The following is a 16,830-nucleotide window of genomic DNA, read 5'->3' on the forward strand; positions in this document are numbered from 1 at the left end:
TAGGATGACTAAACATTACATATTAATTATAGTCTAGAATATGCCCTTTGGTAGGAGGACTAAACATTACATATTAATTATAGTGTAGAATATACCCTATGGTAGGACGACTAAACATTACATATTAATTATAGTGTAGAATATACCCTTTGGTAGGATGACTAAACATTACGTATTAATTATAGTCTAGAATATACCTTTTGGTGAGATGACTAAACATTACATATTAATTATAGTGTAGAATATACCCTTTGGTAGGATGACTAAACATTACATATTAATTATAGTGTAGAATATACCCAATGGTAGGACGACTAAACATTACGTATTAATTATAGTCTAGAATATGCCCTTTGGTAGGATGACTAAACATTACATATTAATTATAGTCTAGAATATGCCCTTTGGCAGGATGCCTAAACATTACATATTAATTATAGTGTAGAATATACCCTATGGTAGGACGACTAAACATTACGTATTAATTATAGTCTAGAATATGCCCTTTGGTAGGATGACTAAACATTACATATTAATTATAGTCTAGAATATGCCCTTTGGTAGGATGACTAAACATTACGTATTAATTATAGTGTAGAATATGCCCTTTGGTAGGATGACTAAACATTACATATTAATTATAGTGTAGAATATACCCTTTGGTGGGATGACTAAACATTACGTATTAATTATAGTGTAGAATATGCCCTTTGGTAGGATGACTAAACATTACGTATTAATTATAGTGCAGAATATACCGTTTGGTGGAATGACTAAACATTACGTATTAATTATAGTGTAGAATATGCCCTTTGGTAGGATGACTAAACATTACATATTAATTATAGTGCAGAATATACCCTTTGGTAGGATGACTAAACATTACGTATTAATTATAGTCTAGAATATACCCTTTGGTAGGATGACTAAACATTACGTATTAATTATAGTCTAGAATATGCCCTTTGGTGGGATGACTAAACATTACATATTAATTATAGTGTAGAATATGCCCTTTGGTAGGATGACTAAACATTACGTATTAATTATAGTGTAGAATATGCCCTTTGGTGGGATGACTAAACATTACGTATTAATTATAGTATAGAATGTACCCTTTGGTAAGATGACTAAACATTACGTATTAATTATAGTGTAGAATATACCGTTTGGTGGAATGACTAAACATTACGTATTAATTATAGTGTAGAATATGCCCTTTGGTAGGATGACTAAACATTACGTATTAATTATAATGTAGAATATGCCCTTTGGTAGGATGACTAAACATTACATATTAATTATAGTATATAATATACCCTTTGGTGGGATGACTAAACATTACGTATTAATTATAGTCTAGAATATGCCCTTTGGTAGGATGACTAAACATTACGTATTAATTATAATGTAGAATATACCCCTTGGTAGGATGACTAAACATTACGTATTAATTATAGTATAGAATATACCCTTTGGTAGGATGACTAAACATTGCATGTTAATTATAGTAAAATGAATACATTATTTCTTTAAAATCAGGCTAAATAGTAACAGATTAAATAATATAAGTTTACAATTTCTTTCTTCGGTGGTAGAAGTACTCCTGGATATAGCACTTTGTCCTCTATTACTTTCGGTGGACTCAGCAGATAACCCGATGCAGCTTTGCTATAAGAAAACACACAGACACACACTTATCACTTAATATTTATAAAAAGAATATTCCATGTCCAATAAGAAACAACGGTTATATTTGTATTGTCTAATATACTGATAATGACACATAGTGGGTTACAAATTTTTTAATTCTAGTTATAATTAAAAATTTACAATCGGCTCTTGTGGATTTGATGTAATTTCTGGAGAGTATATTTAAATCCAAGTAAAATTAAATTTATTTTGTTTTATCGAAAGAATGATATTAAAAATAATTTCAAAAATTTAAAAAAGCTAAATTAATAAACACAAAAAGTAAAACATTTAAACACCTAGAAATTACTCATAACATTTAAACACCTAGAAATTACTCATAACAGATTGTTAAATTTAAAATACAATGTTGAAAATTTGAAATGTTAAACAATATTAAATATATTGAAGAAAACTGTATATAAACAAAGCGGACGTAGCAGCAAAACAATTATTGAAACATATTAATTGCATATAAGACTTTTAATAGAGTATGCGGATCTGGCCTGGTCCAAAATAAATATATATAATTTTAAAATGTTCCAAAGTATCCAAAGTTTCTTTACCGACAAATACTGAATGATTGAAGAGTAAAACTATTAGTGTTACCCTAAAGAACCTGTAGTTTGGAGCTTGGGTGTGATATAAGAATAATAATTACAGTTAATTACTCCATCATACCAGAATAGCCCTAGAGATGGCGGTACGTGTGTTAACTATCTGTCTTCTTTTCAGACTAAGCCAAAATCAAGTGGGTCTATGAATTGTTTTGCGCGAAATTTGTAAAAAATGTAGTTTTTGTTTGTTTATTTGAAATAATGAGCAGTTCCACTGCAATAGATATGGATATAACATATTATTTTTACATATCACTAACACATTTTAGGTAAAGCCTAGCTATAGTTATGTTTGTACAACTAACTACTCGAAGTCTGTCGACATATCACTAACACATTTTAGGTAAAGCTTAGCTGTAGTTATGTTTGTACAACTAAGCTTAGCTATAGTTATGTTTGTACAACTAACTACTCGAAGTCTGTCGACATATCACTAACACATTTTAGGTAAAGCTTAGCTATAGTTATGTTTGTACAACTAACTACTCGAAGTCTGTCGACATATCACTAACACATTTCAGGTAAAGCTTAGCTGTAGTTATGTTTGTACAACTAAGCTTAGCTATAGTTATGTTTGTACAACTAACTACTCGAAGTCTGTCGACATATCACTAACACATTTCAGGTAAAGCTTAGCTATAGTTATGTTTGTACAACTAACTACTCGAAGTCTGTCGACATATCACTAACACATTTCAGGTAAAGCTTAGCTGTAGTTATGTTTGTACAACTAAGCTTAGCTATAGTTATGTTTGTACAACTAACTACTCGAAGTCTGTCGACATATCACTAACACATTTCAGGTAAAGCTTAGCTATAGTTATGTTTGTACAACTAACTACTCGAAGTCTGTCGACATATCACTAACACATTTCAGGTAAAGCTTAGCTATAGTTATGTTTGTACAACTAACTACTCGAAGTCTGTCGACATATCACTAACACATTTCAGGTAAAGCTTAGTTGTAGTTATGTTTGTACAACTAACTACTCGAAGTCTGTCGACATATCACTAACACATTTTAGGTAAAGCTTAGCTGTAGTTATGTTTGTACAACTAACTACTCGAAGTCTGTCGAAACGTTATTATTTTGATCTTTGTCAATTATCAAACAGGAGTAATTAAAAAACAACAACTGAAAGTTATATAATAAAACAATGAACTTTATAAGTTATTTGTTTATTCCCCAATAGATGGCAGTTTCTAGTTTATCTCGCACAAGTTATCGTTAAAAAGTCCTGCAGAGATATATTTGCACAACATGTATGAAGCATGATATACGTGGATATCGGGGATTGGCCCTTCAGTAGAGCTCTGGACTTTAGGGCTATCGATCCAGGTTCGAATCCGTGCGATGCCGCAAAAAATTCTCTGCACTTTGAGCTCTGTGTGTATTTCATAAGTGATAGCGCAGATAGCGGGCTGTAGGGCGTTTTTGACTGATCGTTATCCCTCTGGTCAGTAGTTAATAATTTAGAGACAGTTACAAGTAGGCTAAGTATCTCTGTCATAAAGTAGAGAAACAAGTTCAAATGTTCATATAAAAAACCTGGGATAAAAATTGATACGCTGATCTTAGAACGTAAAATGGATGTTTAAAACCACTCCCACTTTTCTACTTGTATAACTAATCCACCACGTAACCCGTACAACCACAGACATAGTGTACTGAAACACTATTACATAATATTTTATTTATTGAGCCTCCAGTGGCACAACAGTTTGTCTGCGGACTTACACTGCTAGAAACCGGATTTCGATATCCGTGATGGGCATCGCACAGATAGCCCATTACGCAGCTTTGTGCTTAACTTCAAACAAACAAAATTATTTATTAAAAAATTCTAAGGTTCTGATAAAAAATGTAGTGGAACACTGATTTATTATTACAATCAGAATCACATTATCTTTAATTTTTAAGGTTAAACATTTTATTGAAACACGAGACAAATAAAGCTCAGTACCTTCGGGGTAAATACCACTAGCTAGTCTCCTAATGTATACCAAGTTTTAATTTCATCAATTTTAACTCGTGGTCTTAAATTATTGGTGTTTCAATAAAATGTTTAATATAAATATTAAACATCGAGATTAAAAATAAACAAAAACAATAGTGCAAAACAATGACTACAATCAAAGTCAAATTAGACCTAGTTACATTCTCACTGAACCTTTTTAAAAAAATCAAATCTGTAAACAAATTAGACCTAGTTACATTCTCACTGGGCTTTCTTTAAAAAATCAAATCTGTGAACAAATTAGACCTAGTTACATTCTCACTGGACATTCTCACTGGGCTTTTTTTTTTTTAAACAAAAAAGCAAACCTCTGAACAAATTAGACCTAGTTACATTCTCACTGGGCTTTTTTTAAAATTAGAGCTGTAAACAAATTAGACCTAGTTACATTCTCACTGGGCTTTTTTTAAAATCAAATCTGTAAACAAATTAGACCTAGTTACATTCTCACTGGGCTTTCTTTAAAAAATCAAATCTGTAAACAAATTAGACCTAGTTACATTCTCACTGGGCTTTTTTTAAAAAAGCAAACCTGTGAACAAATTAGACCTAGTTACATTCTCACTGGGCTTTTTTTAAAATCAAATCTGTAAACAAATTAGACCTAGTTACATTCTCACTGGGCTTTCTTTAAAAAATCAAATCTGTAAACAAATTAGACCTAGTTACATTCTCACTGGCTTTTTTTTTTTAAAAAAAGCAAACCTGTGAACAAATTAGACCTAGTTACATTCTCACTGGGCTTTCTTTAAAAAATCAAATCTGTAAACAAATTAGACCTAGTTACATTCTCACTGGACCTTTTTTTAAAATTAGAGCTGTAAACAAATTAGACCTAGTTACATTCTCACTGGGCTTTTTTTTTAAATCAAATCTGTAAACAAATTAGACCTAGTTACATTCTCACTGGGCTTTCTTTAAAAAATCAAATCTGTAAACAAATTAGACCTAGTTACATTCTCACTGGGCTTTTTTTTAAATCAAATCTGTAAACAAATTAGACCTAGTTACATTCTCACTGGGCTTTCTTTAAAAAATCAAATCTGTAAACAAATTAGACCTAGTTACATTCTCACTGGACCTTTTTTAAAAAAGCAAACCTGTGAACAAATTAGACCTAGTTACATTCTCACTGGGCTTTCTTTAAAAAATCAAATCTGTAAACAAATTAGACCTAGTTACATTCTCACTGGACCTTTTTTTAAAAAAGCAAACCTGTGAACAAATTAGACCTAGTTACATTCTCACTGGGCTTTTTTTAAAATTAGAGCTGTAAACAAATTAGACCTAGTTACATTCTCACTGGGCTTTTTTTAAAATCAGAGCTGTAAACAAATTAGACCTAGTTACATTCTCACTGGGCTTTTTTTAAAATTAGAGCTGTAAACAAATTAGACCTAGTTACATTCTCACTGGGCTTTTTTAAAATTAGAGCTGTAAACAAATTAGACCTAGTTACATTCTCACTGGGCTTTTAAAAAAAATCAAATCTGTAAACAAATTAGACCTAGTTTCGTTCTCACTGTAAACATCAATAGCTGAGAAAATAATTTACTAACATCTCAAAAATTTTAATATGTTGTTAGTGTACAGTCAAGAAAAATAATTTATAATTTCCCACTCCTGTAAATTTTAGTGTTTAAACTAGACAAAGTACTTTGTAAACAATTCAATCTTTGCCAAAGTAATAGCAGATATTATGACAGAATTCTTCTTTAATTACGTAACAAGTTTCTGTTCCACGTATTCGGATAGCAGACGGAACAAGAAACACCCATGCCAGTACATGACCCACTTGATAATAGAGCAGACGGACTGCTAATCCTTAGTCGTCAGGCCTACGCATCGGATCTGCTGCCCTTGGTTTCAAGATGTTGCCTGGTGATTTTACATACAGAAAAGAACTGTGCCCTTTTGTTTTAGTTAACTATTCAGTCAAAACGGAGCTCCCAAACTTGAAATAAGCTTGGCTTTGTATAATTTTTAATCGTTTGTTTTGCCATTTTCGTTCATAGCCATTCAGTCGGTTATCAGCACCACCTAGCCACTCCTAATTTTAAACTTACAAACTAGATAGAAAGGAGATTCTTAATATCACCCATGACCAGGTTTTGGGCTAGTAATATCCTGTGTTTGAGTCCCAAAATATATGTTCCAGAACGTATATATCTTTTTAGAAACAATTAAGCCAGAAAAATTAATGAATTTTTCGAGTTAATGGCAGTTTAAAAACAGTAAAAAAAAATCAAAACACAAAGTTAACGAAGTAGAAACCAAGACTAATAAAAGTGTTTAAAAACTTTGGCTTCGGAAAACACTTTTCAAAGGTTTTTATCACTCATAACTATCATCGCTGAATTAATCATGCGATACTACTGTGCCATAGGTGTGTATCTCAATGACGGAAATAATCATAACACGACACATTTCAGCTGTATCAGAGCAAGGAAAATGATAGATTTCTAGTTCGCTTCACCAGCGATGTGTATTAGCTCATTTAACGGAATACGGTTATTTATTTGCTCTTTTCACATCTGACGTTAATCGAATCTAAAGGGAAATGTGAGTTGAATCACATTTAAAAGAGATATTAGCCACCTTCCCACCCATCCGCACGCTTTAAATTTACACAAAATACCTAAGTTTCATTCTGTTTTATGTTCGGGCTGCGTGAGTTAGTTGTTACAACATCCGAGAAGATGTGACGTCACGTCGGAAACATCCGAAAATGAGATGACGTCACGTCGGAAACATGCCACAACTAGGCGCGTTGTTTGATACATTTTCACATGAGCGAATGTGGTCAGACTCAAATAATATTTTTATTTATCGTCTAAACTGTTCCGAGAAATGTTTAATGTGCATTTCCGGCTACCAAAATAAATACTGGAAAAGTAAGGATTTGATTTTGGATATGAAGTCAAGGCTGCTTAGTCTGCTCTGTGGTCAAGAGATATGTCAAAGTCAAGGCTGCTTTGTCTGCTCTGTGGTCAAGAGATATGTCAAAGTCAAGGCTGCTTAGTCTGCTCTGTGGACAAGGGATATGTCAAAGTCAAGGCTGCTTAGTCAGCTCTGTGGTCAAGAGATATGTCAAAGTCAAGGCTGCTTAGTCTGCTCTGTGAACAAGGGATATGTCTATTTCTATCTCTGTCTTCTTTGGTTCACTTATTTTATAAATTCATTAACCAGCCTAGCATAGCTTTTTTATTCAGCTACATCCCCCCTTAAAACTTGTTTTTTTATAGAGTGGGTAACAAATTTTGTCGCATTACTTACAAATGTCCTGTATACAACATTACGTATCACGTCACTGTTAATATTGGAAACCTTATTCAAGAATAAACACTTTGTTATTATATAGAATATATGTTTGTTGGGCTTCCACAAATATCTTAAGCCTACATTTTAGCACACTAATAAATAACTTTGTTGTTGTTTTTTATGAAAAAATACCAAGACCGGTTTATGAATATGCAAATTAGTAAGTCACGCGAAAAACCACATCAAATATAAGTAGAATAGAAAGTGAAAACACTAAATTTTGTCATTGTTTAAAGTTTTTAAACAGAGTGATGTCGCCGACCGAAAACTGATCGCTTCGGGAAGAATGTTGAACAGTAAACGAATGTTATTTTGAGAGAAGTTTCTTGTCTACCTTACATTGTTCTGACTTAGTTTCCTTTAAGGAACCTAATGTCTGCCTTCGTAGACAGCATTTGAGTTTTTTCTTTAGATAAGCTATTCTGTCACGTGGAGGGGTTGATAAATAAATATATAAACTTTCCTGGATCATACATATACGCTATCTTTTACTCTCTCTGTATTTCTCCATATATACTGTATAATAATAACAATTTAGGGTTAACGACAAAAATCTTCTGTTAAGGATGGGAATGTTAAGCCTCTCCAAACTTCTGTCCTTCTCTACCTTGTGTAGTTATTTGTATAATTTCCTTTATTTTCAGTTCACAAATAACATTTTTTTTTCAAGAGAAATGTATTAGATAATAGCAACAAAACAAGTATGCAACCAAACTTGTTTGTAGAATTTCACGACTAATCCAGTGATGGATTTAAGGTTGTGTGGGCCCAGGGACTAATAACTTTTGTGGACCTTACATTCCATGTAATTTTACGTAAAATAAAGTTAAGATCATGAGTCCTGGAGCTGAGCCCTCTCTAGCCCCTACCTAAATATGCCACTGGGCTAATCTATGGAGTACTCAATATCTGTGTTAACCAATAATAACTCAAACATTTCACTAACTTCTCGATCAATAAAACAAACCGAGAACTGACTCACTGCTTCTCAGAGTTACAATATATTCTTGTTTCTAGATGTCTCCCAAAGCCTCTCATTAATAAGAAGAGTTGTTTTAATTTTGTTTCTTTTCCAACTCCATATCTTCTTTGTTTGGATCTTTTAGAGATAATTTATTCATTTTCCATCTGTAGAACTCCGTATTTACGTTGTTTCTTATGGATAAGTTGCTGTTATCTGCGTTACAGCAAAGCTGCGTCTCTTACGTCTACAGCAGGAAACAAATCCCAATATTAAGTTTCCTAAGTCTGTAAAGTTTCTGCTGGCCCACCTTATGAAGGAGGGTCGAGTGTTATAATAACTATTATAATTTATGACTGAACAAATATAACAACATAGAAGTGGATTTCTTTCATGGCTGAATGAATTTGTTTTGAATAAAGTAACTGATGGGTGTAAAAGAAGAAAGAGTGTAATTTGGAGAGAAGAATTTAAAATAATTACACCATACTACACGGTCTACTGCTCCCAGGGTTTCTATATCTTCTTTAGCCTAACATTCCTCATTAAGTGTACGGGAAGAAATACATTTTAAAATACCACCACGTAGGCCCAGGTGACAGAACGGAAACACTCAACGTCTAAAGTAAGATGGCGGTGAGCTGTTTCTCAACGTGTTTACGTAAACTGAGTTAATTTCAAATGTCGGTAACTTAGACTCAGATTATTTTAGTTTGTTTGACTTGCAACTGAAACTACCATAAGTTTTTAATTATTATCAGACGTTTCAAACGTTTCGCTAATTTATAATAAAACAAAAACAAGTGAGGAGAACATTTTGTTCACATAAATTAACTCTATCCCATATTCTGCTGTTTCAGTTAGCAGGTGTTTATCATTCGGCTATTACTGTGTGTTAGCACTATTTCCATTAATAAAGTAGGCGGGAAAAGGTGATCAACCTATACATAGGGCCTTCCTTGAGACGGGTCACGTGACCACCAAAACCTGTTCTGCAGCTCTGGTATTCCGCCTGCAGCTCGAGTTCCACTAAGTTGTTTCATGAGAAGGGTCTTCTTTCTGGACGTTTCTAGTCAAGAGAACAAACAATGTTCGGAACAAATGTAGAACACGCCAAACCGTCCTGTCACTCGGTGTCCCTAGTGGTCAACGGCACAGTAGTGGTACCGGAGAAGCAAGAACTGACCAAGCGAAACACTGAAGGCTGTCGTACACCTCTTAAGGCAGGCAGTCAAGTGAATCGAGCTCACGTGCACGTTCTAAAGGTAGAAAATAACACTTGTATGGATACCTGCCCCGTTAAGGTATTGGACGTGAAGAACACGCCGTCCGTAGACGGTTGTCCAGGAACGTGCGACACACACGCGGACCACGAAGTTTTAATGGAGGAAAGCCACGTTAACACCCAGCTGGCCGGAATCGACGGTAGTGAGACCAGTAGTGGAGCTAGCAGTGCCACAGGGAGTGATAATGATTGGGACCGCGGTTCTCTGTCTGATGACAGCCATGAACACGATTCGGGATTTGGTGACCCGAGCCAGTGGCACGTGGGAAGGAAGTGTACCGATGACCATAACACCGTATTAAGGTTTCACCTGCACGAGCTGGAACCTGGTCCTGAGCAGTCCTGCGAAGAGAGCGAAGAACAGGACGTTAAGGACTCTGCCATTATGTCGGTGTCGGGAACAGTGAGAGGTATGAAGAACCGGGTTCGAACCAGTATTTCCTGCCTATTTCAGCCATACGGAAAGGTAGGGGTTTCCTTATAACCACTGTTACTTATTAAGGTATTTAAACCACAGCTAACGTTATGTTCCAGACTATCGCACCACATGTTGAAATACTGACCCTCTGGCGGTTATTTAGTGGTTTCTTTAAAATCTTCTACCCAATTAGATTAAACATTGAATTTAAAGTACAGGCGATGACATGGCACATAAAGACGGGGATTCCATGAAGGCATGGCACATACTGGGAGATGGGGATTCCATGAAGGCATGGTACTTGTTGGGAGAGTAGGAATTCGACCAAGGCATGGTAAATATTGAAAAATGGGGATTCTACCAAGGCATGGTACGTATTGAAAGATGGGGATTCTATGAAGGCATGGCACGTATTGAAAGATGGGGATTCTATGAAGGCATGGTAAATATTGAAAGGTGGGGATTCTATGAAGGCATGGTAAGTATTGAAAGATGGGGATTCTACCAAGGCATGGTACGTATTGAAAGATGGGGATTCTACCAAGGCATGGTAAATATTGAAAGATGGGGATTCTATGAAGACATGGCACGAATTGAGTTTCTATCAAATATTAAAGCACAGATTTTCAAATGTCACCGTGACTAAAGCAAATCTCGAAATAACTATCAGATGTGCTTAGAACCAGTTTCTGAAATTAATCTAGGAACTTTGTAGTAATAAAACGTGTATAATATCACAGCACTTCGCTGTTCTTGTAATACGATCGACGCCGATACAAGCTTCCTTCTGGTTGTGTTAGGTCTGGTATAAACCTGTTTATAAACTGTTTAATAATTTAAACACTCATCAGCAACATTACCACTTAAACATCCAGCTAGTGTTTGATAGAATGAAACAGAAAGTGAAATATACCCTTTACTACTGAGTTATATCACACAGTTTTGAACTCTGAACATCAGTGTTTTCTAGAAAAAATAATTTACTTTATTTGTATGAGTAATTGAAATGTTTAATATTTATATGTCTCTTCTAAATATCGGATATTCAGTTATTAATAAAAAAAAAAGTGAGACACAAAATTTGTCTCTTGTCACAACCGTCTGTTTCTCTTGTTTGCGTAAATTTGAACTTTGAAAAGTGATTTCGATTATGAATTTTTAACTGAAATCTAGCAAACTTTACTTGTTAAATTATAGGTTGTTTTTTTAACGTTGGGATTTCAGCAATTCTTCTTCTTGTTGAAATAAATCGCTAATAATTAGGAGAAGTTATATAAAGTTGATTCTTGAGAGGTAAATATCACTGGAGAAAAATATAGAATGTTAGGCTTAGCATTTGCGTGTTATTCAGTCTTATAGCTACAATTTAGCCACATTATGGCATGATAGATTGTGATAAAATGAAATCTCTGTAACCCAAAAGCTTTCAAAAGGTGGACCTTTCTTCTTCAGGAGCAAACTGATACAAATTTTGGTGTTCATTATGCCTTAACATTTTGTTTTTGTTTGTTTGTTTGTTTGGGAATTTCGCACAAAGCTACTCGAGGGCTATCTGTGCTAGCCGTCCCTAATTTAGCAGTGTAAGACTAGAGGGAAGGCAGCTAGTCATCACCACCCACCGCCAACTCTTGGGCTACTATTTACCAACGAATAGTGGGATTGACCGTCAGTATGTATACACCCCACGGCTGGGACCACAGCATGTTTAGCGCGACGCGGGCGTGTGTCCCGCGACCCTCGGATTACTAGTCGCACGCCTTGGTATAGCTAGGCCATGCCGGGCCTTAACAGTTTGTACTATGACTATTTGACCACACATTGGTATATATTGTGGTGTTCAGTGTGTCCTAACATTTTGTAGCATGACTATTTGACCACACCTTGGTATATATTGTGGTGTTCAGTGTGTCCTAACATTTTGTAGCATGACTATTTGACCACACCTTGGTATATATTGTGGTGTTCAGTGTGTCCTAACATTTTGTAGCATGACTATTTGACCACATCTTGATATAGATTGTGTTGTTCAGTGTGTCCTAACATTTTGTAGCATGACTATTTGACCACACCTTGGTATATATTGTGGTGTTCAGTGTGTCCTAACATTTTGTAGCATGACTAGTTGACCACACCTTGGTATAGATTGTGTTGTTCAGTGTGTCCTAACATTTTGTAGCATGACTATTTGACCACACCTTGGTATATATTGTGGTGTTCAGTGTGTCCTAACATTTTGTACCATGACTATTTGACCACACCTTGGTATATATTGTGGTGTTCAGTGTGTCCTAACATTTTGTACTATGACTATTTGACCACACCTTGATATAGATTGTGGTGTTCAGTGTGTCCTAACATTTTGTACTATGACTATTTGACCACACCTTGGTATATATTGTGGTGTTCAGTGTGTCCTAACATTTTGTACTATGACTATTTGACCACACCTTGATAGAGATTGTAGTGTTCAGTGTGTCCTAACATTTTGCACTATGACTATTTGACCACATCTTGGTATAGATTGTGTTGTTCAGTGTGTCCTAACATTTTGTAGCATGACTATTTGACCACACCTTGGTATAGATTGTGGTGTTCAGTGTGTCCTAACATTTTGTAGCATGACTATTTGACCACATCTTGGTATAGATTGTGTTTTTCAGTGTGTCCTAACATTTTGTACTATGACTATTTGACCACACCTTGATATAGATTGTGGTGTTCAGTGTGTCCTAACATTTTGTAGCATGACTAGTTGACCACACCTTGATATAGATTGTGGTTTTCAGTGTGTCCTAACATTTTGTAGCATGACTATTTGACCACACCTTGGTATATATTGAGGTGTTCAGTGTGTCCTAACATTTTGTACTATGACTATTTGACCACACCTTGGTATATATTGTGGTGTTCAGTGTGTCCTAACATTTTGTAGCATGACTATTTGACATGTGTTTCGTGCTATCGTTATAAATCGGCTCCAGCTCTGAACAGAACGTATCTCAGGACGGCTGGTATAGGTATTAACACTTACTAATAAAGTAGAGAACAACGTTTTCACCATCCTTAGGTTAACCTATTTAACAAGTTATAATTCCCACACCAGCCGTCCTGCGATATATTTTTACTTCAAGTTGGTTTCTCGTGATCACGAAGTCTGAACAGAATTACAGTTAAGTGTTGATATTTCAAATCTGAACGTGAAATGAAAGTGTTTAATATGCTATCTTCACATGACACCGAAGTGTAGAATAGTCACTATTCAGACTTTGTAACAAAGCTTGTTAGCAGGGATCTTCCCCTGTTGGGTTAAGATAAGCTTCTTAGCAGGGCTCTTCCACTGTTGGGTTAAGATCTTACGTCAGCACATCCGCCTTCACAAGTATTTTTGAATACACGTATTTCTAGCTTACATCCTTTAACCGACACACATTGCCCAAGGTTGGAATAACAGGTGTTATATGTAATCTGTCATAACGTCTAGTTGTGTTGGTTCGAGAGCTTTAGTTACAATATTCAACATATTTATGGATGGTATATTTAGGGCTCGTACACGGGTACTGATAAATTGAGTAACGTACGTCCAGGCCTTAGAGAAAAACTTAATGTTTTAAACGCGGCCTCTTTAAGTGTTGTTTTTCTTGTTTAGTGTGTGTGTGTGTCGTGGTGAGGGAGGGAGCTTTTAGAGGTCATGGTATCTTTTTAACAATATAAAACGTTGATTGGGTACTGACCTTACAGGTTTACTTTAGATGTCAACTCGTGTCCCTATTACAAACACAACATAATGTTCACCAACTTAGATATGTGGTTGTGCGACGAGGAAAGTGTATAATAAGAGAATCAAAGCCTGTAAATTTAAAAAATGGATTCAGATATCCTCAGAATGTAAAATATCCCTGAAACCACTTATTACCAAAATGTCCCGTGTGGCAACAAACCTTGTATTCTTTATCGCTTGCCCAAAGTACACAAAACTGGATACCCGTAAACAATTCCTGGAACGTCTTGTCCTTTCCACTAATCTAAACCATTTCATCTTTAATGACGTCATTATGACCAGGTTGACGAGACCCCTGCTGGGTGCGATGATAACCAATAGTTTTCTATGTTATCATGAACACGAGTGGCCGTGTGAATTCAGACCTGTCCCTTACATTCTGTGGACTCTTTCACTGTTTTGATAAGTTTCCATTTGCCTACCTGAATTTCCAACACCCAAATATTACAGTCATACTCGAAAAATATGATTCTTTACCGTTCCTAGAGGTCTAGCTTACCGAAGAAGTTGAACGTTTTTACATCTCTGTTTATTATAATAGAAATTTTACCAGTATCTAAACATCTCTGTTTATTATAACAGAAATATTACCAGTATCTAAACATCTCTGTTTATTATAATAGAAATTTTACCAGCATCTAAACACCTCTGTTTATTATAACAGAAAATTTACCAGTATCTAAACATCTCTGTTTATTATAACAGAAATTTTACCAGCATTTAAACACCTCTGTTTATTATAACAGAAATTTTACCAGCATCTAAACATCTCTGTTTATTATAACAGAAAATTTACCAGCATCTAAACACCTCTGTTTATTATAACAGAAAATTTACCAGTATCTAAACACCTCTGTTTATTATAACAGAAATTTTACCAGCATCTAAACACCTCTGTTTATTATAACAGAAATTTTACCAGCATCTAAACACCTCTGTTTATTATAACAGAAATTTTACCAGTATCTAAACACCTCTGTTTATTATAACAGAAATTTTACCAGTATCTAAACATCTCTGTTTATTATAACAGAAATTTTACCAGTATCTAAACACCTCTGTTTATTATAACAGAAATTTTACCAGCATCTAAACACCTCTGTTTATTATAACAGAAATTTTACCAGCATCTAAACACCTCTGTTTATTATAACAGAAATTTTACCAGCATCTAAACACCTCTGTTTATTATAACAGAAATTTTACCAGTATCTAAACACCTCTGTTTATTATAACAGAAATTTTACCAGTATCTAAACACCTCTGTTTATTATAACAGAAATTTTACCAGCATCTAAACACCTCTGTTTATTATAACAGAAATTTTACCAGCATCTAAACACCTCTGTTTATTATAACAGAAATTTTACCAGTATCTAAACACCTCTGTTTATTATAACAGAAATTTTACCAGTATCTAAACACCTCTGTTTATTATAACAGAAATTTTACCAGTATCTAAACACCTCTGTTTATTATAACAGAAATTTTACCAGCATCTAAACACCTCTGTTTATTATAACAGAAATTTTACCAGTATCTAAACATCTCTGTTTATTATAATAGAAATTTTACCAGCATCTAAACACCTCTGTTTATTATAACAGAAATTTTACCAGTATCTAAACACCTCTGTTTATTATAACAGAAATTTTACCAGTATCTAAACACCTCTGTTTATTATAACAGAAATTTTACCAGCATCTAAACACCTCTGTTTATTATAACAGAAATTTTACCAGTATCTAAACACCTCTGTTTATTATAACAGAAATTTTACCAGTATCTAAACACCTCTGTTTATTATAACAGAAATTTTACCAGCATCTAAACACCTCTGTTTATTATAACAGAAACATTACCAGTATCTAAACACCTCTGTTTATTATAACAGAAATTTTACCAGCATCTAAACACCTCTGTTTATTATAACAGAAACATTACCAGTATCTAAACACCTCTGTTTATTATAACAGAAATTTTACCAGCATCTAAACACCTCTGTTTATTATAACAGAAACATTACCAGTATCTAAACACCTCTGTTTATTATAACAGAAATTTTACCAGCATCTAAACACCTCTGTTTATTATAACAGAAATTTTACCAGTATCTAAACACCTCTGTTTATTATAACAGAAATTTTACCAGCATCTAAACACCTCTGTTTATTATAACAGAAATTTTACCAGTATCTAAACATCTCTGTTTATTATAACAGAAATTTTACCAGTATCTAAACACCTCTGTTTATTATAATAGAAATTTTACCAGCATCTAAACACCTCTGTTTATTATAACAGAAATTTTACCAGCATCTAAACACCTCTGTTTATTATAACAGAAATTTTACCAGTATCTAAACACCTCTGTTTATTATAACAGAAATTTTACCAGTATCTAAACACCTCTGTTTATTATAATAGAAATTTTACCAGTATCTAAACACCTCTGTTTATTATAACAGAAATTTTACCAGCATCTAAACACCTCTGTTTATTATAACAGAAATTTTACCAGTATCTAAACATCTCTCTGTTTATTATAATAACAGAAATTTTACCAGTATCTAAACACCTCTGTTTATTATAACAGAAATTTTACCAGTATCTAAACACCTCTGTTTATTATAACAGAAATTTTACCAGCATCTAAACACCTCTGTTTATTATAACAGAAATTTTACCAGTATCTAAACACCTCTGTTTATTATAACAGAAATTTTACCAGCATCTAAAC

The 16,830-nt window shown here is 34.1% G+C and overlaps 2 protein-coding genes across 2 annotated transcripts in view; one reads left to right on the plus strand and one right to left on the minus strand.

Annotated features, from left to right (window-relative positions):
- The window catches only part of LOC143247859 (fatty acid hydroxylase domain-containing protein 2-like), a 42,548-nt gene extending 32,975 nt beyond the window's left edge, over window positions 1-9,573 (minus strand). Inside the window, exons 1-2 of the mRNA XM_076496409.1 lie at window positions 9,551-9,573; window positions 1,578-1,671 (exon numbers count right to left, since the gene is read on the minus strand). Of these exons, the coding sequence (XP_076352524.1) occupies window positions 1,578-1,671; window positions 9,551-9,558 (102 nt within the window). The 5' untranslated portion in view covers window positions 9,559-9,573. The remainder of the gene's footprint in view (window positions 1-1,577; window positions 1,672-9,550) is intronic.
- The window catches only part of LOC143247861 (uncharacterized), a 64,194-nt gene continuing 56,891 nt past the window's right edge, over window positions 9,528-16,830 (plus strand). Inside the window, exon 1 of the mRNA XM_076496416.1 lies at window positions 9,528-10,360. Within this exon, the coding sequence (XP_076352531.1) occupies window positions 9,698-10,360 (663 nt within the window). The 5' untranslated portion in view covers window positions 9,528-9,697. The remainder of the gene's footprint in view (window positions 10,361-16,830) is intronic.

Source organism: Tachypleus tridentatus, chromosome 3, assembly GCF_004210375.1.
Source record: "Tachypleus tridentatus isolate NWPU-2018 chromosome 3, ASM421037v1, whole genome shotgun sequence".
In the NCBI taxonomy this organism is placed as follows: Eukaryota; Metazoa; Arthropoda; class Merostomata; order Xiphosura; family Limulidae; genus Tachypleus; species Tachypleus tridentatus.